Source organism: Thermobia domestica, chromosome 8 (genome assembly GCF_964235325.1).
Source record: "Thermobia domestica chromosome 8, izTheDome1.hap1.1, whole genome shotgun sequence".
Lineage (NCBI taxonomy): Eukaryota > Metazoa > Arthropoda > Insecta > Zygentoma > Lepismatidae > Thermobia > Thermobia domestica.
In genome coordinates, this window is record NC_137461.1 from 27,305,176 (window position 1) to 27,331,727 (window position 26,552).

At 34.3% G+C, this 26,552-nt stretch overlaps 1 protein-coding gene across 1 annotated transcript in view; it reads right to left on the reverse strand.

Annotated features, from left to right (window-relative positions):
• Positions 1 to 685: 685 nt before the first annotated feature.
• LOC145691599 (uncharacterized) overlaps positions 686 to 26,552 on the reverse strand; it is a 46,212-nt gene continuing 20,345 nt past the window's right edge. Inside the window, exons 4-6 of the mRNA XM_081767002.1 lie at positions 25,998 to 26,196; positions 6,700 to 7,278; positions 686 to 803 (exon numbers count right to left, since the gene is read on the reverse strand). Coding sequence (XP_081623128.1) covers positions 742 to 803; positions 6,700 to 7,278; positions 25,998 to 26,196 — 840 coding nt within the window. The 3' untranslated portion in view covers positions 686 to 741. The remainder of the gene's footprint in view (positions 804 to 6,699; positions 7,279 to 25,997; positions 26,197 to 26,552) is intronic.

The following is a 26,552-nucleotide window of genomic DNA, read 5'->3' on the forward strand; positions in this document are numbered from 1 at the left end:
GAGGGGAAGGAAAAAATATATCAAAAAATTACAGTGAATTAGGACAGGTCTCCAATTGATCCCTGTAATTAGCAGAACTCGAAATCTTTATTCTTCTTTGTTATAAAAAATAAAATATCAAGTGTCCTAAAAATAGGACGCTGGCTCCAAATGAGTTAAAAAGGGATTAATTGATTGGAGCTAGTACTCTTTCCTCTAATCTGCATCCGCTGGAGGTAAGTTTCTGGTTCTTCATTTTCTCTTTTTCTTTTTCCATTCTTTCGTTTTATTTTTCCGTTGCGCGAAGAATTCCCTTCTTGGTTCCTTTCGAGGTTGCTAGGACGTCGAATCAGGGATCAAGAAGGTGAGTTCAAGGGAGGCGGTCGTTACGTATTGGCAATAGTCAGGCCTTCCCTTGAACTAGGCTTTAGATTGTAGTAGTGGTTACAGACGTTAAACTGAAAGATTTTATTTCGATTTCGTCCCTCTTACATTCTTCAATTTATCGATTTATTCGTCTCACTCTCGAAAGCGACACAGAGAATATGGAGTAACAAAATAAATAAATAAATAAATAAATATGGAGAACACTGAGAGAGTCATCACTAAATTAAATGTCTGTGAAACATTTTGTATGAGAGGAAATATAATTAAATTAAATGACATTTTCATTTATTGAAATATTTAATTTATTGAAACATAGTGTTGTACATACAACAACTTGGTTATTTGCTGTTGTGTTGCTGATGATCCAGTGTAACATCAATCCTTGTGGCCTTTCTTCTTTCCCTTGCCTTTGCCTTGACCTTTGCCCTTGCCTTTGCCTGGAAATAAAAGGAAATATTACAAAGTTCATTATTGGTCTCACAAAGAAATAGTCAAGAGGTAACTTACATTAAGAACTTCCGCTACACACTATCTTCCAGGTTTACAAATAGTATGAGTTTCACTGTAAGGATTTAATTCACAGAAAAGTTGGTATAACAGTAATTAGACTGATTAAAACTTTCAGAAAATCTTATGAAAGTATAAAAGAAAATTATCATAGAATTTGTAGGAAATAACGTGTATGAACAATAATGAACTAAGAATATTTTCGAAAACATCTAAACGAAAGGTAATAAAAATTTTTGATGGTGTTCATAGGAAATAGTGAGCATAAAAAATAAGTTAAGAAAAAAGTCCTGAAAAATCTTATGCAATTGTAATAAAATATTTCTTGTATTTATGGAAAACAACATAAATGAATAACAAATTCACGATTTTTACTTTAAAAAATCTTATACAAATGTAATAAAATATTTCCCAGATTTATAGTAGGTAACATGCACGAATAATAAATTCAGTTTTTTTTTTTTTTTTTTTTTTTTTGCAGAATAATCTTACAGAAATATTACAAAATGTTTCAAGGAGTTTATGGGAAACAAAGTATATATATATATATATATATATATATATATATATATGAAGATTTGAGAAAGTTGTCGAGAAAAATCTTAGGCAAAAGAAACATTTTACGTGAAATTTGTAGAAAAACAAGAAATATAAATCAGAATTAAGATTTTTATTTCGTCAAAAAGCTTATGGAAATGTTATACATTTTCTCATGGAATTTGTAGAAAACTAAATATGTTAATAATGAAATCAGATTTTTAAAAGATAAGTCTTCTTTATATGTAATAAATTACTTCATGAAGTCTATATGAAATGAATGAAGTATATTAATAACAATTTCAGATTTTGGGGAGAAAAAATATGGAAATGTAGAGAAAGAACCCCACATATTTCTTATAGAAAAGGGGTTTTCGTTAAATTGTTTAAATGTGCGATATTTGATTTTTCATTTCCTTGTAAACATAATTTATAATAGGCAGAACCTCTGAAAAGCCTTGATTAAGGGACTAAATGGCGTTTCCTACCAACCAATTTTCTAAACTTCTAAATCATAAAATTCGCATATCTCTTTTAAACCATGTACTATATGCTAATTTCTGTACATATTTGCACTTAATTTCATTTGAGTTAATTAATAACAGTTAATGAATAATAATGTATGTACCTAGGTATCAAAAAACATTCTCAATATACTCTACCTACCAAGATAACGTAGTTTATATTTCATCTATACCAGATTCGTCCCCAATGACTCTATAACCATTCGGGGTCATCACAATCATTGCTGGGGCTGCGGTGGCTCAGTGATAGAGCGTTCACCTCTGGTGCTTGAGGTCCAGGGTTCATACCCTGCTCAAACAAAGTCAACTTTGTGGTGGACAAACACCTGTGTGGGTTTTTTCTCGGGGTTCTCCCGTTTCCACCCACTTTCTTCATTCCACCACTTCATTCATCTCTCATCATCACCGTCTCCTTTAGCCTTGCCGGCATAAGAGTGGGACGTAAAACTAAAAAATTTCATTTCATTTTTCACAATCATTGCTGAACATTTCGATGTGCTATCGATAGATAAATCAAAACAAGGTTGGTACAGTAACTTACTTACAGTCACTATATGTCAGTGGCCTTCTACATTGTTCATGGGTATTTCTCCCATATGTTTGATTTTACAGGTATCCATCGGTCTTTTGTCTTTATTCGTTGTTGGTTTACGATTGAGTTTCTTTACTTCTGGACACTAGTGTACTAAGAAGTCCATGTTTGGATCATCTAGTTACCTAGTAACTAATTATGCAACTATTTGATTAATTAAGTGTCTCAAATAACGCCAATATTTTTTAATGAAGTGACATTTAAGTACAAACGACCATATTGAAATTTTATAGAAAGATCGCTTGCTAGGAAACCGTATTTTGTGCAATCAGGGCTTTTCGAGGGATAGTGCCCATTACGACTTCTGTTCAAAAAGATGTGAAGAATCGAAATATTGTACAGTACGTGACAAAAGTCTTTTTCCGTTTGATTAAATTAGTTTCGTAAATGACTTTAGAATGGAAGAACAATTTGAGCACAGTTCTCAGTAAATTAAAAAAGAACGTAATTTTCTGTACGTTATCACTACAGTTATTACCAAAATACTAGCCATACCACCGTTATTGCCCCCCCCCCAAAAAAAAATACCAAACGGGAAAGCATTTTAACGGAAGCTCCCTTTTCCATAAGAGTCATCAATCAACGTGAATGAAGAATTAACTCAGAAATTTCTCGAAAAGAAATCTTATGAAAATAATATCTAAACTTTCTTATGAAATATGAAAACAAAGTGTATAAGTAATGAATTAAGACATTTTTGAAGAAAAATCTTATGGAAATGTAATAAAATTTAATTTATTAACTTAATTTATAAATGAAAACGTCGTGAATAAAAACAATGTCATTTTATCATCGGATATACTTGAATACGTTTGTCTACAGTTTAACAATTCACAGAAAATGCCACTGATATTGATAAAAAATAAGTTAAACTCTAGGTTAATAATTGAGGTCTCTCTGTTGCAATTTACACCGAGGTTGTTGTTAGTTGGCGGCGATGGTATTAATCTTCTGCTGTGGGTCTATTCAGAGCGGATTTAAACACTTGGAGCCCCGTTAGTTAGAAAACAAATGAGTGTATTCACGAAATTATGCGCAATGGATGAATGGATGGCGACCACATATATACGACGGCAGGGGTTATAATGAGCAGTGGCCTGACCATGTTCATGGATACCAAGAAGGTAATCTAATCAAGGATGTTATAAAATAGAGGATCTGCCCATACCACAAAATCGTGAAGCCATACGTCACAGCTTCGCCACACCTACTCTGCCCACTCCGAACCACTAAGATCGCAATGTTTCGAGCCAACAATCATGGTGGAAACGAGAGTAGCCAATCAGACTTGCCGGTTTAGACGATGAATCTAACGGTGAATATGCGTAACGTGGTAGAGCTGGAGTCTCGCCTAAGAGTTCATGGAGAATCGGATGAGCGTCCGGTATGCTTCATTGAATGTAACAAGAACAAAGACTGTATAGATGTGGTAAGAGTGTTGGTATAGATGTGCGACGATAGACATCTTGTGATGACATCAATGGTGGTCATGAATAAGCAATGTATAACACATGCGTTCCAGGACTTGTAGTTTATCATAAAACATCTGTGGAGCCGATAACCAAGCAATATGTCTATCCGTAAAAGCAGGACCAACAAATACATTATATGTATAGAGAATAACTTTGATGGTTATACTGGGAGGTACTACGAGGTATGATTGATGCTTTAAGGAGACCTCAAGAATAATTCTACACATGGAGAGTTTTGAAACATTTCTGCATACAATGTAAAGATATAACACGAGATAACACGAGAAGAAAATTCTTTCATTTCGGTAGAAAGTATCATCGTTTGTATATTTAACTTATGAATTAACTCAAAAGCTAGGAATCTTCTCTGAACATATTAAGTTGAAGTAGTTGAATTGTTTAAAGTGCTTGCTTACGAGCGACAGACATGTTAGTTACGAATTCGAATCCTATACCCGAGAATAAGTTGGTTTATAAATCATTTCCAATTGTTTAGTAAAAATTAGCTGGAATACCCGTTGTTTGCGTGGGTAGGCTTGGTTCGTGAAAAGTAATCCAAAAATATATTTGAACTCTATTTACCCTCTTAAGAAGCGTATTCGAATCAAAGTGAAATGATAAAAATAAAATCAACTTGACCTAAATTCTCAATAATCATCAACTTAAGTATTCTGCCATTATTGGAAGGTCACTTGCTGCATCTGAGAAGCTCCCATGCACCACGGTCTTCCTCTAACCTCTTCGTCTTGACGTAACATTTCTTTGTTTTGATATCGTCCGTTAATTGCAGTCTCCTTCGCACCCTAACTATTTTTGCTGCCACCACCTAGGAGGTCCCTCATGATATATTTCCTTCTTAGTCAATGTCCCAACCAGTTTCTCTTCCTCGTCTTAATAATATCGAAAATTGATCTTTTCTCACCAACCTTTTCATTCGTTCTGAGCTCAACCCAACTAATTCTTTCCATTCTTCTCCACACCCACATTTTGAAAGCTTCCAGTAGTTGTTCATCATTTTTGCGTAACGTTCATGTTTCTGATCCATACAGCACAATACTCCACACGAAGCATTTTATGAGTCTTTTTTTTTTTAAGTCTTTATTCAAGGTTCCACAAAATAGTATTTTCTTCCTCTTAAAGGCTTCTTTCGCGATTCCTATCCTTGCTTTTATTTCACATTCACACTTCATATAAGCACTAATAATACTACCCACGTATCGAAAACTAGTCACCTGTTCTATTTTCTCCCCTCCTACTTCTAAACGTGACACCTACCCCTTCCTTTCAATCACCACGGCTTTTGTCTTTATAACATTTATTTTCGTCCCATATTCTTCACAACCCTTCCTCAAGTTTTCTAACAATTTATTGATTTCCTCTTCAGATTCTGCAATAAGTGTCATGTTCGAAAATTCATTCCAAAAGTAAAGCAACCGTCATTCTATTGAAAATATAATGAAATCCTCTTCTGCTTCTTAGAATAAATATTTTAATCAAAATAAAATTATAGAAACATAGATCGACCATGTTAAAAAAAATTAATTTTAAACGTTTTAGCCTTTTCTTTACTTTAGTCATTTTATGATTACAAAAACGGAAATTATAACATACAAATCGCTCGCCTTCCTTTTTAGAAGCGGAATTTTCGAAAACGATTAGACACACTTCAAATAGCACTTAATAAGGAGCTTATACACCAAATTTATCAGCCTAACTTTGAAGGTCCGTGATGTCTATTTTTGAAACTAATCTGGAACCCCTCTCCCCTTTAAGATATACATTTTAATTCAGGTAACATCAGTTTAAAAATCCAGCTCGCGTCATGTGCTAACTACATTTAAAAAATTTATTTCAAACGGTTCAGCCATTTTTCTTTCGAAATGATGTAACAGAAAACGTAGATTCCATTTCTATACAAGTGTTCAATACAATACCGACAACGTTTGAGATGCACTAATGCTTCTTTTCGGAGTTATAAGCTGCCGAAAACATAAAAAAATGAACTTTAGAGATCCACAACTCCAAAATTATGGAGCCTCTAAGGTTGGGTCAAGACTTCACATAGGAACGAAGTGCCCTATCCAAAAATCCATATTTCAAAATCCTGAAGCACTCACGAGATATTTTTTATAGAGAGAGTTTGGATACAGTCATAATTTGAATTACTCACAAACTACCTATATAACAGTTGTTGTGGAAGTACCGCAGGATTCTGAAACATAGATATTTGGATAGTGCACACACTAGTTTCTGAGCGAAGTCTTGAGCAGACTACGGTAGGTCCCATAGTATTGGAGCTATGGACTTCTAAACTTCATTTTTTATATTGTCGGCAGCCTATAACTCTGAAAGGAAACATTCGTTCGCCCAGTTTGGTATATATTTTTTTGTCTTGTCTTGGTGTCAGGAATCATGTCCCAAACGTTGTCGGTGTTGTTTTGAAACACTCTGTATATATGACAAAATCAAGATAATGTATTTTCATGTAGAATTTTAAACATAACAGTTAAAATTACAAGTGTAATTACAAAAGTAAATTGTAATTATGTATTTATCGTCTATTTGTAAAAAAAATGCCCTCTCAAGTTTCGAAGCTCTATAGTGTTTGGTTGGCTGATATGATACGAACTTATACGACTATTAAAGAATACATATTGATAAGTAATATTCCTTTATGTTTGTTAAATTCAGAATACTTTACCTTTTCCCTTCCCTTTACGTTCATTGCTTTCTTCGCTACTACCACTTTCATCACTTCCTTCTTCTTCAACTTCTATTTCTTCTTCTTCTCCTGTTTCTTCTTCGCCTCCTTTCTCTTCCACTTCTATTACTTCTTCATCTCCCTGTCCTTCTTCCGTTTCTCCTATTACTTCTTCACCTCCTTGTTCTTCTGCTTCTCCTGTCTCTTCTTGATCTCCTTGTTCTTCTATTACTTCATCTTCTTGTCCTTCTGCATGTTCTATTACTTCTTCACCTTCTTGTTCTTCTGCTTCTCCTATTACTTCTTCACCTTCTTGTCCTTCTCCTTCTTCTATTACTTCTTCACCTCCTTGCTCTTCTTCCACTTGTTCTATTCCTTCTTCATCTCCTTGTCCTTCTGCTTCTCCTGTTTCTTCTTGACCTCCTTGTTCTTCTATTACTTCATCTTCTTGTCCTGCATTTTCTACTACTTCTTCACCTTCTTGTTCTTTTGCTTCTCCTATTACTTCTTCACCTCCTTGTTCTTGTTCTATTCCTTCTTCACCTCCTTGTCCTTCTGCTTCTCCTGTTTCTTCTTGACCTCCTTAGTAGATGTACCCCACTTGGGACGGCATAGTCAGCGAAATTTGATCCTGTTTTCCTGGAATTGGGAGGCAAGTTTCGACAAGCCTTTAGTTGCTATGGTCATAGCCTTTTACGGCTACCACAGAAGTGCGTGGGAAAATTTTGGTTTATTTGACCCCCCGTCACCCCCTACTCCTCCTGGAAAGCCAAAGAGCATAAGCGATTAAGCCCCTTGGTCCTATTCCCACGAGATGTCTGGAGAATATGAACTGAAAGCATGATATTCAAATGATCGAAGCTTCTCAGGAGATTGTATGAAATTGGTCTTAGTTGCTAAGGTAGATATTATATGTCATGATTTTTTTTAAAGCGTGAGATGAGACACATTATATGAGTCTCAGAACGAAACACATACCCATGCAAAATCGTGTTGATTAGTCCCTTGGTCCTATTCCCACAAAGTGTCTGTAGAAGCCGTGATATTCAAATGATCAAAGCTTCTCACGAAATTGACTTAGTTGCTAAGGTAAATATTGTATTTCACAATTTTTTTAAAGACATGAGAAAAGAAACCATATATGAGCCCCATAACGAAACACATACCTATACACTCCTCCCCCAGACCCCTGCGAATGGATTCTAATAACGGTAGCTTCTCATAGCATATCATATTGTAGAATGTGAAATGTGTTATATGAATATTCACATGATGTCTGTTATGACAAGTAATTAAAATCACTTATGTAGAGAAATTAAAGATCAGATTATGCCAAATGAATTTGCTGCTAAGTCGTGACGAGAAATTGCAATATAATATATTCCCATAGCAGAAAAAACTACGTTAACGAAATTTAGAATTGAAATACAGTCCCATATAGATACCTGTGTAAACAAAATGAAACATGACTTTCTCAAGTCTTGATGTGAAAGATATTATCTTTTGTATTGAAATCGTAACGACATATGTTTTCGATTATGGTCGGCATGATCGAACTTGTTGAAACATGTTTCTCTAAGACAAACACGTGTGTGTGTGTGTGTGTGTGTGTGTGTGTGTGTGTGTGTGTGTGTGTGTGTGTGTGTGTGTGTGTGTGTGTGTGTATACAGAGAACATTTGTGATTCAGAGTTAGAAGAGTAAAGTGTGTGTCGATCCTCTTCCACGTAAAAACTTTCACTTCATATTTGTAATAGTGAGTGAGTGTGTGTGTGTCTTTGTACGTGGTTGGTCCGTTGGATGCCTAAAGCTGAGAATAAGTGTTATCATCAGACGGTTTTATTAAAATAGGTAAGTAAAAAAATATATTATTAAAAATATTACGGTCTATGATTATTCCTGAAAGAATAAAACAATATGTTAGGTTTTCATTTAACTATAAATGTACTTCAGACAATGTATTTACTTCGCGTTTCCGTGTTCGATAGAGAAAGCTAGTTTGTATTATACTGAACGTTGATTTCTGAGAAAAAAAGATAAGATGAAATTCTTGAATGTTTTCTGACGCACATTGCAACTAGATAGCAGTTGACGACATATATGTGAATGTCTGTTTTGCTAGTCTCTTTCAAGTGAACTTCTATGATGGTTCTGAGAAAAATGATAAGAATGTTTTCTGGCTCGCATTGCAATTGACGCAAGAAGTGTCTGTAGACTTGGTATTTTAATTTTGATAATATGATGTATACGTCTGTCTTTCTGTCTGTAAATGAAATCTTTTAAACAATGAAGAGTTTTACGTCCAACAATAAAGCCAACAAGGTCTGTCTGTCTTTCTATGTCGGCTATGCTAATGGAGGCGATGGTAATGAGTTGAGTTGATTTTAGTTCAGCGTCCCTTTCAGCAGCGAGGCTATATGAGACGTGGACCTACTGATTAACGTGGAATCTGAACCACTAAGTTTTACGTCTTACAGTTATGTCGGCTATGCTAATGCAGGCGGTGATGATGAGTTGTTGAGTTGAGTTGATTTTAGTTTAGCGTCCCTTTCAGCAGCGAGACTATATGAGACGTGGACCTAATGATTAACGTGGAATCAGAATCACATGAGCTCCAGCCGGGACGATGGTAATGAGAAATGAATGAATGAAATGTTGCATTAAATTCACGTACACGGTGTTTGTCCACCGAGTTTTACGTCCTACGGTTACGTCTACTAGGCTAATGAAGGAGAGGTGATAATGAAAAAATGAATGAAATGATGTAATGAAGAAAGTGGAAGGAAACTGGTGAACTCCGAAGGGAAATCCAGCATACGATGTTTGTCCATCACAAAGTTCATAGGGCACGAACTGGGATCGAATCAGGGACCCAAGCACTTGAGGTGAACGCTCTACCACTGAGCCCACCGTGCCCTCTGGAACGTAAAAATGAAATGATAAGGACGGTTTTCCGGGGACAGTCAATAGCATCTTTTCGTTAAGTTGTAAAGGAAGCAGGGAATTTGTGGTCGCTAAAATTAATGACAAGTATATAGAAAAAAAAGACGTGATTTGAACACGGGCCCTCATGCACCAGAGGTAAACACTCTACCACTGAGGCACTGAAGTTAATTTCATAATTTTCTAATGTTAATAAGAGTGAAATCTAACGTTAAATACACATACATAAGTCAACGAACTGAGAGAGTTTTTGTATCTGCACTGTCTACTTGCAAAGAGCAGAAAAATAAGATAACAGAACATGTTTTGTATTTCAATGTTGTTCTCCAGCTATCGCGTCAACATTATCTTAGGTCATGGTTTCAGACAACACGAAGCGAAGATATGTATGTGTGTGTGTGTGTGTGTTTTAGGTAATATTAAAACAGTGTTTGAGATCTAAAACTTGTCAAAACTAGTGTTGCTTATACATCTCGGATGCTGTTACCTATGTACACATGATGTTGATTGATTTTTGAGTTTAACGTTCCGTTCAGCAGCGAGGCTATATGCACCACAAAGTTCACACGGCAAGAGTTAGGATCGAACCAGGGGCCCCCAATCACCGGAGGTGAACGCTTTACCACTAATCCACAGCACCCCACGATTTCAACATGGGGGCACAAATCTTCAAGTTAAAACAATTGTCTATTCTCAAATAAGAGAACATTTCTCCATTTCTTTAAGTTGATCTAGGAAGTTGAACTTTATACAGTTTTCTCCATATTATAGTCTAAGCTGTATGTGATATTACTTTAAAAGGACGAAAGTAGTTAAAATATTCCCTATTATTATCATCAATTTCTTCTAAAATGCTCAGAATCCCGTCATAGAATTCGTATACTAGCTATGTACACAGGCGTGCATTAAGAATTTTTTTGTTGGGAGAGGTCCAAGCTTTGGGCGACGGGGCTCAAACACTACAAGCCTCTGTGTAGTATTGAACGCGTATTATTTTGCACTCGAAAAGACAATAAGTACTTGTAAAATACTTTCATCTATATTTTCATAGCGTCCCTTTCAGCAGCGAGGCTATATGAGACGTGGACACTAAATCACCAAGGACCCCTATCGCATCACAAGTGAACGCTTTACCAATGATTCACCGAGTCCCCTAGTACTTGTAAAAATTCTTTCATCTATATTGTCATAGCGTCCCTTTCAGAAGCGAGGCTATATGAGACGTGGACACTAAATCACCAAGGTCCCCTATCGCATCACAAGTGAACGCTTTACCATTGATTCACCGAGTCCCCTTAGATCAAAGTACGGTACTCATGTAATAATATTATCTAACATAAAGTTTACTTGTCGAGGGGCTCCCTGGGGGGTAATATTCATACACGTAAAATATTTTAAAATAAACAATATTAGTACCGATTCCATAGTTTTCGAAGGTGCTGTATTCAATAAAGACACTTTGAAAATAGTAACATGACATCTAACGGGTAAAAATAGTGATGAGCTCACGGGGTCTCCCTAGGGGGTAATATTCATACACGTAAAATATTTTAAAATAAACAATATTAGTACCGATTCCATAGTTTTCGAAGGTGTTGTATTCAATAAAGACACTTTGAAAATAGTAACATGACATCTAAGGGGTAAAAAAAAAGTGATGAGCTCACGGGGGTGATATTCATACACGTAAAAATAATTTAAAATAAACAGTATTAGTTTCGATTCCATAGTTTTCGAAGATGATGTATTTAATAAAGACACTTTGAAATCAGTAACATGACATTTAAGGGGTAAAAAGTGTTAAACTCCCGGGGGTGATATTCATACACGTAAAATAAACAACATTAGTATCGATTCTATAGTTTTCAAAGGTGTTGTATTCAATAAAGTCACTTTGAAATCAGTAACATGACATCTAAGGGGTAAAAAGTTGTGGGCTCCCGGGGGTGGTATTCTTACACGTAAAAATAATATAAAATAAACAATATTAGTATCGATTCCATAGTTTTCCTAGTGTTGATTCCATATCGTGACAGGATTCCAATCTGTGACTTCCCGTGCACTAAAGATGAACGCTGTATCACGTAAGAAAAAGAGATGAAATCTTTTAGTTTAAAATGTCTTCCCTCCCTCATTCACACGTTAAGGGGAGCATATGAATAAGACAAGTAAGACACATGTAGGAACGGTTTTCCAGGGAAAGTCAATAGCATATTTTCGTTAAGTTGTAAAGAAGATAGCATTGAATTTGTGGTCGCTAAAATTAATGACAGTATAAAAGAAAGACGTGTAGAGAGGAGGAGGAGGAAATACGGATTTCGCGTTCACTAAAATTAACGATAAAATTCTAAAACAGAATAAGTATAAAAGGCCGTGTAATCTACATATCTTCATTAGTCAATACATTTGAAAGAGATTGTGAGCATACATTTGTTTCACTCCTCATCCCATGGAATAGGAAGAAAAGTTAAAAATATTTAAAAGGTATGATGAGCGATTATTTCATTGACATCATAAAGTTCTGTCTTATATAGTATATATTTATATATCTAATATATATATATATATTGATTTATAAGTAACAAAATTCATTTCTTTTTTATTTTAGGTTGCATACAAATAAAGATAAGTGTAATCCTTTTTCCTATTCCCGTTGATATTATTATTATTATTCCTTTTTAATTACTTATATATTACATTTTACTTATTCGTATATTCTTTTAAACACTTATATATCCTTTCAAAATATTTATATACATATATATATATTCCATTTAAATAAGATTTATATATCCTATTATATATCATATTCATATACCGTTTACACATATTGCATTACGTATATACATCTGAGGAAGAAAAATGGCAAAAGAGAGTACGCAAGATTTACTGAAGGAGATTACGGTCTTCATTAATGACATTGAAGAAGAAGAAGAAGAGGTAGTGGGCGTAAATAATGAAACGCAAGTTCTTTTAAGTGAAATAAATGCCATAATCGGGATAGAAGAAGAAGAAGAAGAAGAAGAAATGCAAGAAGAAGAAGAAGAAGAAGAAGAAGAAGACGCAAAAGAAGAAATGGAAATAGATCATCATGAAAAAATGCAAGAAGAAGAAGACGGAGAAGAACAAATGAAAATAGAAGAAAGAATAGAAGAAGCAGCAACAGCAACAGCATCAGCAACAGAAGAAGAAGAAGAAGAAGAAAGAGAAAGAGAAACTAATGAAATTCAAATTCCAGTAGAAAAAGAAGAAGAATATGATGAAGAAGAACTATTACAAATATTGAACAGTGCTAGCAATAGAACGATAACAGAAGAAGCATCAGGCCGTATTAAAGAAATTATAAAGTGGTTACAAGAAGGAACAGAAGAAGACGTCGAAGAAAGGAGAAATGAAGAAGAAGAGCTGCTAAATTTCACGTTTTCCCAAATAATAGGAGAGGATTACAACAATGAAGAGATGAAGATAGAAGAAGAAGATGATAAGTTTTACACGAATGAACTAGAAAATTGGATTAACAATTTGTTTCCCGATCCCAGAAAAGAAGAAGAAGAAGTAATATATCCCTCAATTATGGAAATATTAGCAGAGGCTAGTGCAGAACACGAAGAAATGGAAGTCGATTTAGACGACATAGAAAAAAGAATGGACGAATTGCTAGCCGTATTTCAAGCACAACGAAATTCAAATATACAAGTAGGATTCGGAAATAACAACCGTAATGATGGACACAATAGATTTCATATAATAGAAGAACGAAGAAGACAATACAGAAGATACAATATGGAGGGTAGAATGCTACGATTCCGTCTAGCCCCCGTGTGTGCAGATGAAAACCCTTTTACGGCAATTGAAGCAAGTCTACGGGCACTAATAGATTATTTGCTACGTAATGTGGACCAGCATGATTACGTAGGAATAACAATCACAAATGAGAGAGAAGGACACCGTCCATTTTGGTTGTCATTCAGAGAAGCAAGAAATCTCTCAGCAGAAGTTCTATGGATAAGTTATGAGAAAGTACTGCAAAGTAATGCGGCTTTTCTTATAAATGAAGATTGCATCGTGAATTTTCATCATGTACGTATGCCAAGAGGACAAGGACGTTTGAAACAACATGTTATGAATACTGATGAATATGTACAGGCAAAACGTGGTATTATCACAATTAAGAATAAAGGCACAAGCTGTTTAGCACATGCAATCGTCGTTGCCATAGGACTGAAAAAATACAAGGGAAGAAATCAAACTGAATACATTAGATATGTAAAACATCAAAGTAAATATATCATAGAAAAAGAAGCAGAAGATCTGTGTGAAGCTGCCGATGTAGATCTTAGTCATGGTGGTGGAATTCCTGAAATTCGTAAATTTCAGGAATATTTAAAGGATTATAAAATCACAGTGTATAGGGGTTTTTCAGGAAGTGATGTTATGTTTGAAGCTCCACCAAGTGATAACGAGAGAACTGCTTTAAATTTACTGTTCATAAATAACCACTACAACGTCATTGAAAGCTTGACAGCATGTTTTAGCTGTAAGTTTTATTGCGAAAGCTGTCATAAGAAATATGAAAAGAAGCATGCACATTTGAAACATTGTACAGCTGTATGTTTTCGTTGTCATCAGAAGCCACCATGTAACTTTAAAGAAACCCATATTACTTGCAATGATTGTAATCGAGAATTTTATGGCCAGACATGCTATGACTATCACAAGTCAGCGCCGTATCAAAATGGAAAGCCTTTATGTTCCATTGTGAAATGCTGTACCCTGTGTTTGAAAATTTATGTAGTGAAAGAGAAAGGTTCTCACGTATGTGGAGAAACTTATTGCAATATTTGCTATGATATAGTACCACCCAATCATGAATGTTACATGAAAGTGAATGAAAGAAGAAAATCGAAAAAAGCCAATGAAAAAATTATGATGGAGAAGAAATCTATGATTGTGTTTTATGATATTGAATGCACACAAGATACGAAAATAGAAGAGGAGGACGCAAACATATATGAACACATACCTAATGTTTTGGTTAGTCAACATGTATGTTATCAGTGTTATGAAGATAACAACATCAAGAATGATTGTGTCATTTGTGGAAAGCGAGAAAATATTTTTGACGGAGAAAATGTAATAGAAGATTTTCTAAAACATCTTCAACAACGTCGACCAAACATTAAATCAGTAATCTGTGTTGCCCATAATTCAAAGGGATATGACGCACATTTCATCATTAAGACCATGGTTGAGAAGATGAATTGGACTCCAGAAGTAATCATGAATGGAGCAAAAATTCTCTCTCTTAAAATAGGAAACGTAACCTTCATCGATTCACTAAGCTTTCTTCCTATGCCCTTAAGTAAATTAAGTGGTGCATTTGGGCTTCAATCGTGCAAAGGATATTTCCCACACTTCTTTAATCGACGTGAGAACCAAACCTATGAAGGGCCGCTTCCAGACATTAAATATTATGGAGCAGATACTATGAAAGTAGACGAAAGACGTAAGTTTCTCCAATGGTATACCGAACATCAAAACGACATCTTTAAAATGAAAGAAGAACTCATCAAGTATTGTGTACAGGATGTCGAGGTATTACGTCAAGCCTGTATTTCCTTTATGAATACATTTGAATCTGAAACTAATGTCAATCCCTTACTTGAATGTATTACAATTGCCAGTGCATGTAATTTAGTGTATCGTAGAAATTACTTAAAGGAAAATACAATTGGTATCATACCAAAGAACGGATATCGATGGAGAGATGTACAATCAGTTGAAGCAGTACAATGGATAGCTTGGGAAGAAAAAAACAGAAACATCCAAATTACCAATGCTGCACGTAGTAAGGAAAAACGAATAGCATCAATGAAAGTAGATGGTGTATGGACAGATCCCAATACAGGAAAAATACACGTCTGGGAGTATGAAGGCGATTTCACACATGGTTGTATCTACTGCTACCCTAACGACAGAGATAAACCCATCTATAATAATGTTACAGATACCATGGAATTTCGATATGAAGCAACAAAGAAGAAAATCCAAAAATTAAAAGATTTTGGTTGTGAAGTGCATGAAATATGGGGTTGTGAATTTAAAAAACAATTGGCAGGAAATGAAGAGATGAAGAAGTATGTTAGTAATCATCCGTATACAAAGAAAACACCATTAAATCCTCGTGATGCTTTTTATGGAGGACGTGTGAATGCCATACGTTTGTATCATAAAGCACAAGAATCTGAAGGAGAAACCATAAAATACAAAGATGTTATTTCATTGTACCCATTTATCTCTAAGACTAAGAAGTTTCCAATTCGTCATCCTATTATCTATCTGCCTGGAGATTCAAATATTCCAACCATTGAAGAAGTAGAAGGATTAGTTAAGCTCAGTATTTTGCCTCCAAAACAACTGTTTCATCCTGTCCTCCCTTATAAATCAAATGATAGATTGATGTTTCCACTCTGCCGTTCATGTTGTGATGAATTAAACCAAGCACCTTGTAATCACAACGATGAAGACCGAGTGCTACATGGAACATGGGTAGCAGATGAAGTAAGAAAGGCATTAGAAAAAGGATACAAAATAATAGATATTCATGAAATATGGGCATATGACGTTGTTCAATATGATGAAAAAACAAAAAGTGGCGGCTTATTTGCAGAATACATAAACACCTTCCTGAAAGCAAAAACAGAAGCTAGTGGATGGCCATCATGGTGTGAAACAGATGAATTAAAGAAGAAGTACATTCAGCAATTTTATGAAAAGGAAGGAATACGTCTAGATGAGAACAAAATTAAACATAATCCAGCACTTAGAAGTTTAGCTAAATTAATGCTAAATTCATTTTGGGGAAAATTTGGTCAACGTGAGAACATGGGTCATGTCAGCATTATTAATGAACCCAAGGAATTATATGAGAAATTAACATCTCATGATATAGATGTTCATCAAATATTTCCAGTAAATGATGACATGTTATATGTGTATTGGCAATACACCGATGACGTTCCTGTTTCACTACCAACAGTAAATGTTGTCATAGCCGCATACACAACAGCACAAGCAAGATTAGAATTGTACAAATATTTAGATCAACTACAAGAAAGAGTATTATATTTTGATACTGATTCCGTCATTTATACGCAAAAACCTGGTGAAAGTACAATTCCAACTGGTGACTTTTTAGGCGATTTAACAAATGAAGTCCTCGAATATGGTAAAGAAGCCTATATTTCAGAATATGTATCGGCGGGCCCGAAGAATTACAGCTTACGTATTTTTGATCCCAGCACGAAGAAGGAGTTTCAAGTATGCAAGATACGAGGCTTTTCATTAAACTATGAATCTTCAAAACACCTAAATTTTGATGTAATGAAGAAAATGATAGTAGATAATGAAGAGGTTGCAGAAGAAGAGGAAGAATCTCGTCCCACGGAAGTAAAAATTACCAATGAGAAAAAAATTTGCCGCAGGAAAGACCATACTATCGTCAGTATGCCCGAAACAAAAATTTATAAGATAAATTATATTAAACGACGTAGAATACCAAATTCATATGATACTCTTCCATATGGCTACACTACTTCCAACAAAAGAAGAAGAGAAATGTAATAAGGCCCTTTATAAATATACGTATGAAGAAAGAATGATCATATTCTTTAACATGGACACGACGTGGAAACATCCCTTTTCATGTATTGTTGCCGGACCAAGTGGATGTGGAAAAACTTCCTTTGTAATACGATTCCTGTCCAATTTATCACGTATGGTTAATACATCGTTTCGTCATATTTATTGGTACTATGCAGAATGGCAAAATGCATACAGAGAAATTTCGACAAAAGTACAATTTATTGAAGGATTACCTCGAACAAAAGACTTTTTACCTGAAACTGGACCACATCTTATTATTATTGATGATCAAATGTGTGAAGTGAACCGCAATATAGTTGATTTCTTTACAAAGGGTTCTCATCATAGAAATCTTAGTGTACTATTTATTACACAAAACATATTTCATCAGGGAAAAGGAAGCAGAGATATGAGCTTAAATTGTTCTTATCTCGTATTATTTAAAAATCCAAGAGATAAATCACAAATTAAACATTTGAGTTATCAATTAACTCCTGAGAATCCAAAATTTCTTCAAGAAAGTTTCAACGACGCAACAAAGTTACCATATGGATATTTCTTTATTGATTTAAAACAGGATACGCCAGATGAACTTCGTTTTCAAACAAATATTTTTCCTGATGATATTTATCATTACGTTTATGTTCCATCGAAATAGAAAAAGAAGAAGATGTGTTTATAATGTTTGTTTTAAACTGTGTTTCTTCATTCTGACAATATGTCTCCAAGAGTAAAACACGGAGATCTTCTTCGTACGCTGAGCAAAGCAAATCCTAAATTACGTAAAGCTATACTGGCCAATGCAGACTCTTCAGTGATTCGAAGTATTTGCGAATGTTGTTATAATGTATTAAAAGGGAATGTACCTCTTACAAAGACACAGAAAGCAAGATTAAAGCGATACAAGAGGACGCTTCGATATCTTGTGAAGAAAGGAAACTCCATCCAAAAGAAGAAGAAGCATTTATTAGTACAGCAGCAGGGTGGATTCCTACCGGCATTATTAGCTCCTATTTTAACTGGTGCATTATCAAGTTTACTATTCCGTTAGTACAATGGAACACGCAAAGAAGATGATTTTAGTTCCACCTGAAGTTCTGAATCGTATACAAACACCAGCATCATCATCATCATCAGCCCTGGAGAAACGTGAATCTAGTTTGGACCAAGAAATGCAAGAGATTTTACAGTTATCATCGCTTAGTGATGAAGAAAAGTGGAATCAGTATAATAATATTCTTCAAAAATATTTACATTTAATACGAAAACAAGAAGAACCTGTGACACTTTCAATTACGTCAACTAAATCAGAGAAGCCTGAAGTAGAAGAAGAAATATTATTATCTATACCCAAAATGTTTCGTAAAAGAGCTGAATTACTACTACATAGAATGAAACATGATGATAATATCACGTGGGATAATAAAGGAACTGTTTACATCAGAGGTGATAAACTAGAAGGATCTCACATTGTAGATTTAATTTCTGATGTGTCGCGACCCCGGAAACACACAAATCCACCGGGATGGGAGAAATTTTGTAATTATTTATCTTCTAATAACACACCTCAAGAACTTATTGGAAATCCAAAACGTTTGTCATATATTTTACGACGAACTAAAGCATCACCAACAGCATCATCGTCAAGGGAAAAAGTACCTCTGAAATCGTTTGCAGAAGACGACGAAGAAGCAGAAGAAGAAGAAGAAGAAAAGGAAAAAGTAATATCTCCTATAAGGAAAAGGAAACGTGCCTGTAAACGCCCAGTATGGTCAAGGTGGAAACCGTAAACAAACAGTTAAGCAAGATTTACTACAACCCTTCACATCCTGCCTCGTTTTCAACTGTTAAAAAATTGTGGATAGCTACAAAGAAGAAAATTCCTATACATTGTATAAGAAGATGGTTACTGCAACAAACAACATATACGTTACACAAACCTGTACGTCGTCGTTTTAAAAGAGATTTCTATGTAGTGAATAACATTGATGATGAGTGGGAAAGTGATATTAATGATCTTCAATCTCTTCATAAATTTAATGATGGATATCGTTATATTCTGACAGTGATAGATGTGTTCAGTCGATATGCATGGGCTGTGCCATTAAAATCTAAAAGTACAAATGATGTCTTAAAAGCATTGCAAATTGTGTTCAAAGACAGAAAACCAATTACATTTCGAACAGATAAAGGAAGTGAGTTTACTAATAAAACAATACAGAAGTACTTAGTGCACAACAAAATAAAACATATTACAACTAAAAATCCTGATATAAAAGCTAGTATTGTAGAACGTTTTAACAGAACTCTAAAAGAAAAAATGTGGAAGTATTTTACAAAGTATCAAACGTATAATTATTTAAATGTATTACCTCTTCTTGTGAAATCATACAATGAAGGTTATCATTCAAGTATAAAGATGTCACCTGCAAATGTTTCTCAAAATAACCTATTACAAGTATGGCATAATCAATATGATAATAAAATAAAGAAGAAGAAGAAGAAGAATCCAAATTTCTCAAAATATCTTAAGATTGGTGATACAGTACGAATTAGTAAAACTAAACGTACATTTGATAAAGGATATATGCAAAATTGGACTTGGGAAATATTTAAAGTGAAGAAGATAATTCCAAGAGATCCACCTGTTTATGAAATTGAAGATTTAAACAAGGAACCACTGGATGGATTATTTTACAGAGAGGAATTACAACCTGTGACGTTATCAAAGACATTTTACATAGATAAAATCATACGTACAAGAAGAAAAGGCAGCAGAAAAGAATATCTTGTTCATTGGAAAGGATATCCTTCTTCTTTCGATTCCTGGATACCTGCATCATCCGTAAAGAAGATCGAGAAGTACAATGGAACCTGATGGAGATTTTTACGTTACGCTTCCCAGTAATAGTTCTATGGAATATTTTCCTGACAACACCTTAACATCATACACTACGAAACTTCATCAAAGAATGGAATTCCATGAAAAGTGGGAAGTGGCTATTGTTGAAATTCATTATCCTCATTCAATATTAAATATTAATGACGAAAATAATAAAATTTTTTACAAACCTGCAAAAAGTGATGAATGGAAATTTATAACTATTCCTGTACGTTATTACACTGACATATCAGAATTGATAAAGATAATAAATACGTACAACAGATTCACAAATTTACATATTTCTTATACTCGTGAGAGTAATACCTGTTTTATACGACGTCTTCATAAAGACATAGATGTAGACGTTGCATTATCACCAAGTGTTAGTGCGATTTTGGGGTTTGATCCAAGCGTTGATTTAAAGGATATGCAACAAGGCCAAAGCATTCCAAATTTACGTTTAGGACTTCCATCTACAATGTATGTGTATTGTGATATAATTCAATCTGTATTTGTTGGAGATACAGTAGCACCATTATTACGTATCATAAATATGAATCCTGTGAATCATACATTTGGAAGTAGTGTTATAGAAATTTTTAATCCTCCACATTATGTGCCTATAGAGAAGATGCATTTTGAACACATCAAAATAGATATAAGAGATAGTACAGGCTCTCCACTGGCATTCACTTTCGGAACTGTATGCGTTAAACTACATTTTCGACCAGTGCGTCAACATCGACAAATATGAATAATCCATATTTACAATATTATCAAAAACAAGCTCTTTCTGGAACTGGAAACGTTTATGTTGGCTCCCCTTATCAAGTTGGACATGGTATTGGAAGTTTCCTTGGAGGATTATTTCGTTCTGTCATGCCACTAGTAAAACAAGGAGCTAAAACAGTAGGAAAGGAATTATTAAAATCTGGAGCAAACGTTATTACTGATGTCATCATCGACAATCAACCTATTAACGAATCCTTTCATCAACGAATGGGTGAAGCGAGATCCGTCTTGCAAGACAAAGCAAAAAATAAACTGAAATCTATGCTAGGATCTGGATATCAACGAAGGAAAAGAAGAATTACACATCATTCCATCTTTAACCCTTCACCATTACACATCATCAAGCGCAAGAAGAAGAAGGGCAAGAGGAAACGTACACAGAAAACAAAGAAAAATCAGTCTTATAAGAAGAGGAAGTTATCACACGATATCTTTGATTAAATCATCACCATTATGGCTTTCTTACATCATCAATCCTGCGAGTGTGTAAAAAGTGAACTAGATATTTTTTCTACAAAACCAACGCAAACCAGTATATTGGATAATCATGTCGTTACATACAAACCAATCAGTTCACTAGCTGATAATGCTCCTATAGAGTTTGTCATCCCAGGAACAAGTGACGAATACATAGATCTACCACATACTCTTCTTTACATTGAAGCTCAAATCGTTAAGCCTGATGGATCAGCATTTGGTGAAAGTGATAAAGCTGTGGCTCCTATTAATGACTTTTTAAATTCTATGTTCAGTGAAGTGGAAGTGTATTTAAATAACAAACTGATTTCATTTCCATCTCATAATCATCCATATCGATCATACATTGAAAAACTGTTAAATTATGATGATTCTGCTAAAAATACTCATCTTCAATGTGCATTCTGGTTTCAAGATACTGCTGGACATATGGATGCAACATCTAGTGGTAATAAAGGATTTCAACAACGTTATGAATTAACAAAAAAAAGTGCAAAATTCGACATGCTTGGACATCTTCATTGTGATATTTTTAATCAAGATAAATTTTTAATCCAAGGAGTAGAATTACGTCTCAAGTTAATTCCTGCAAAGCCAAACTTTTGTCTCATCGCTAGTGATGCGTCTGTTGAGGCTAAAGTGAACATTTTAGACGCTGCTTTACATATTAAAAAGATTAATGTTAGTCCTACAATAAAACTAGCACATAACAAGCTTCTACAATCAACAACAGCCAAATATCCTCTCACAAGAGTGCAAATGAAGTCATTCGTCATTCCAAAGGATCTTCAATCAAAAACAATTGATAATTTATTTATGGGAGTATTACCAACTCGAGTGATTGTGGCGTTTACACAAAATGATGCCTATACAGGAACAATAACTTCAAATCCATTTCATTTCAAACATTTTGACATCAATTTCTTCTCTCTATACATTGATGGAAAACCTGTACCTTCAAAACCATTACAACCAATTTTCGAAAACAACCTCTATGTTTCCTCATATCATACCTTATTCTGTGGATCAGGCATTCACTTTTCCAATCATGGCAACAATATTCCTCGCCTTGACTTTCCTCAAGGATACACTATCTTTGTTTTCGACATTACTCAAGATGGAGAAGCCAGCGCTGTGCAGCATTGGAATCTTATACGTCATGGGTGTGTTCGTCTGGAAGTTCATTTTACGAAGCCTCTACCAGCACCTATCTCCTGCATTGTGTATGGAGAATTCCAATCTCTCTTAGAAGTGGATCATCAGAGGAACATCATCATGGATTTTTAAAGGTACGTTATTTAAATATCATATCATATATGTACATGTCTGCATTTTTATACATGATGTCCTCTACACTAGATTTATTGAATGCTTTGCAAACAAATTCTTTATTTCACAATCATTTCGTTGGCGTATATGCAGCCAATGAATTACCAGCACATGTTCCACTACCTGCAGCTATCATCATAAATACAGATCCCTCGAACAAACTTGGCACACACTGGATTTCCGTATATATTCATACTGATGGCCGTGCCCATTACTTCGATACATTTGGATTTCCTCCATATGTAATGCATCATATTCAATTTCTACGTAGAAATTCCACTTCTTATACATTTAATAATAAACAAATTCAAAGTGTAAAATCATCTCTATGTGGGCATTATTCATATCTTTTCCTATGCTTCAAAGCTAAAGGAAAGTCCTTAAATGAATTTCATTACACTTTCTCATCAACTCCAGAAAAAAATGATCGTCGTTTGCTGTATTTACTTTTACAGGTAACCATGTCTTCATTCTTCTTCTTCGTTTGTTTTGATTACTTTCTTTTCATATTATTGCAGGTAGCCATTTCTTCTTCTTCTTCTTCTTTATTATAATGTGTTTGTATGTATTATTATTTGTTCATGATTATAGATAAAATAAATTTTAAGTTTGTTTTTCAATTTTTTTTCATTTCAGAGAGTAAAAGATCGTCATCGTGTGTATGGACATCATCTTCAATGTAAAGATTGACTTCTATCTACGTTTCATCATCAACATCAACAGCAGTAGTATCATCAGTGAACAGTATATGGCAGTTATGAAGTTATCAACACATGTACAATGGAAACAAAATCTAACGTTCTTTTAAAATGTACTATACCTACCGTCGTTTTAATTGTGTAAATATTTTCATCAACAATAAACACTTTGTATTATTTTTTCTCTTTGAAAACAAATGTTTTATTTCTTATTTTCTCCGTTTCCTAATAAATAAATATGTTTTATGATCAGTTATGTAATTAAATACACATATCATAAAACATATTTTTAAGTCATTGAATTAAAGAATTTAAAAAAAAGATTCTAAAACTGATTTTTAATTCAATGATGTAATCATATAGCTACATAATAATAATAATGAATTCAAATACTTAATCAGTTATTCTTTCGTAAATTAAATCAAGTATGTGAATTCAATATTATTATTATTATGATAGGACTTTTGTTTTTTAAAATTTTAATATTTATTATTTTAGTCCCTTTTTAAAAATTAAAAAAAGTCCTATCATACTTAAGACAATGTTGTATAATAATAATAATTTCAAATACTAATTTTTATTTTAACATTCATTTCAAGAATTTGAATTCATTATTATTATTATTATACGTATCACTTATAATATACGAGGAAAAAAATATGTTAGGATTTTTTTCTTATAAAAAACTTTAAAATCCTATCATATTGAGGTGTATGAAACGAACACAAAACACACACACAAATAAAACATTTCACTTTTCACTATATATATTTTTTATTACATTTAATATTACGTTCTTTAGCATACATGAAAAAAACAAATCAATTTCTCCTTCTTTATGAAGAGTCGTTCACTTCATTGATACCCTCCGAAGGCTGAGTTTCGGTTTCCCCCCACCATGGCTGTGTCGATACACTATCAAATAAATCAGCCATAATTGAATCTATGAGTTTTTGTTTGCAAAATACTTTCATTTCCAATTTTAATCGTTCACCATCAATGTTCACATCACTGTTCTTATCAAGAGAGACACTTGGAAAACTAATGTTCATACCATTAATAATACTCTGTTCATCTACACAGGTATGGATTCCGGCAAGTCCTCTGCATGTAAGACACTGCAATTGTACATGATTACGAATAGTATCTGTACACAAGTCAAAATATTCACGTAGCACAACACTACAAACTTTACTGTTTTTCACAGCATGTTCAATACACGGTAATATTTCCAAGAAATAAAGCCAATCACTTGAAGTTAAGTACACAGTGTTTCGAGGAGCATGAAGTGTTCCTTTCTTCTCTAACATCACTAATTTTTCACCCATTAGTTTTCGTACCACCAGTTCGTTTTTTCGACCAAGAGATTTTATAAATGTAATTTCCACTTGAGAATTTAAATAGTCCGTAACAAATGGGGTTAAATGTACAAGTTTCTCCCACTCTGCCAAATTTAACTCCACTCCAAACACAAGTCCTTTGCCAACACGAATCACTGGTTCAAATGTATCACTATCCAGTCCGATACAAATTAATTTGGTTTTCATTGAATTAAGTCCATATTCAACATTTAACAAGTACTCTTTCTTGGTATCCATAGTTGACGCACAAGCACTCAAAGACATGTTACTCCAGTCGCTGGTCAGCACAGAATAACGACACTATGCATACAGATGACTGCGCATGCATGAAGAGGAGGGGCGAAGAGGAAAATTCATGTTTCATCTTGTTTGTACATGGTATCATACACTTACGATGAGTAAACCAGTTCAGTAAATTCAAGATCGTACATGTTACGTCCAGATACATTAATCTTCATTCCTTTATATATTAAACAGACATTCCCACTTTGTAAATACGTTAATAATGCACCATTATCTGCTTCCAATTTTTCAGTACAACGTCCAGGTAAAATCACTTTTTCACCTCCTTCAAATGTCACACAGGCCTTCCTACCATATACCGTTGTAATTATCTCACAGTTTACAATACGAAATGGTACTCCAATCTCCAAATCTCGCATTTTTGTAAAGGGTACCATTGATGGCTTATTAAGCTTATCTAATAAACTCATTGACGATGACATCTTTAAATTTTTGACGTTTCTTCCTTTGCAACAGCTGCTAACAGAATGATCTACACAAGCACATACGTTCCGCTTACGCTCTTCGCAGGAGGGGTGAGGGGTTTGGGGATTCAAATTATTAACCAATAAACGACAAGAACACGAAAATTCATGTTTTATCTTGTTTTCTACATCTAGCGGGCGTCCAAGACTATGAGCATAGCAACAGCAAACCAACATTTTCCCACGGGCTTCTGTGGTAACCGTAAAAGGCTATGAACATAGCAACTAAAGAGGAGTAGGGGGTGACGGGGGGTCAAATAAACCAAAATTTTCCCACGCACTTCTGTGGTAGCCGTAAAAGGCTATGACCATAGCAACTAAAGGCTTGTCGAAACTTGCCTCCCAATTCCAGGAAAACAGGATCAAATTTCGCTGACTCAGCCGTCCCAAGTGGGGTACATCTACTTCCTTGTTCTTCTTGCACTTCTTCTATCACTTCTTCATCTCCTTGTCCTTCTTCTATTCCTTCATCACCTTGTCCTTCCTGTTCTTCTATTCCTTCTTCACCTTCGTTACCATCAGTTTGTTGATCAGTTGTATCTGATTCTTCAGCAGCTGGTGCTGCTGATTCTTCAGGTTGTTCTTCATCTGTTTGTCGTATGTACTGGAATAAAAAAAAAGTGGCGATAATGTAACATAAGATACATCAAACCCAGTTTATATTATCAGTAGAGACGGGATGTTTAGGCATTAAAAACCTGGGAAATAGGCAGGCAAATAGGCACTTAAAATTTAGAAAATAGGCACTAAAATGTAACTCAAAATAATGAAGATAGATACTCAATACTATTAAAAATCAATTTAAGTCATATGTATCTATAGATAAGGAGTTTAAAGAATATAGAAACATAACTATTTGTTAATATCTTCTTTTATTGTATATCTATAAAGGAAGCTTGATATGTATTCCATGTATATTTGGTAAATACATTCTCTACAGCACTTTATCACTACACATAA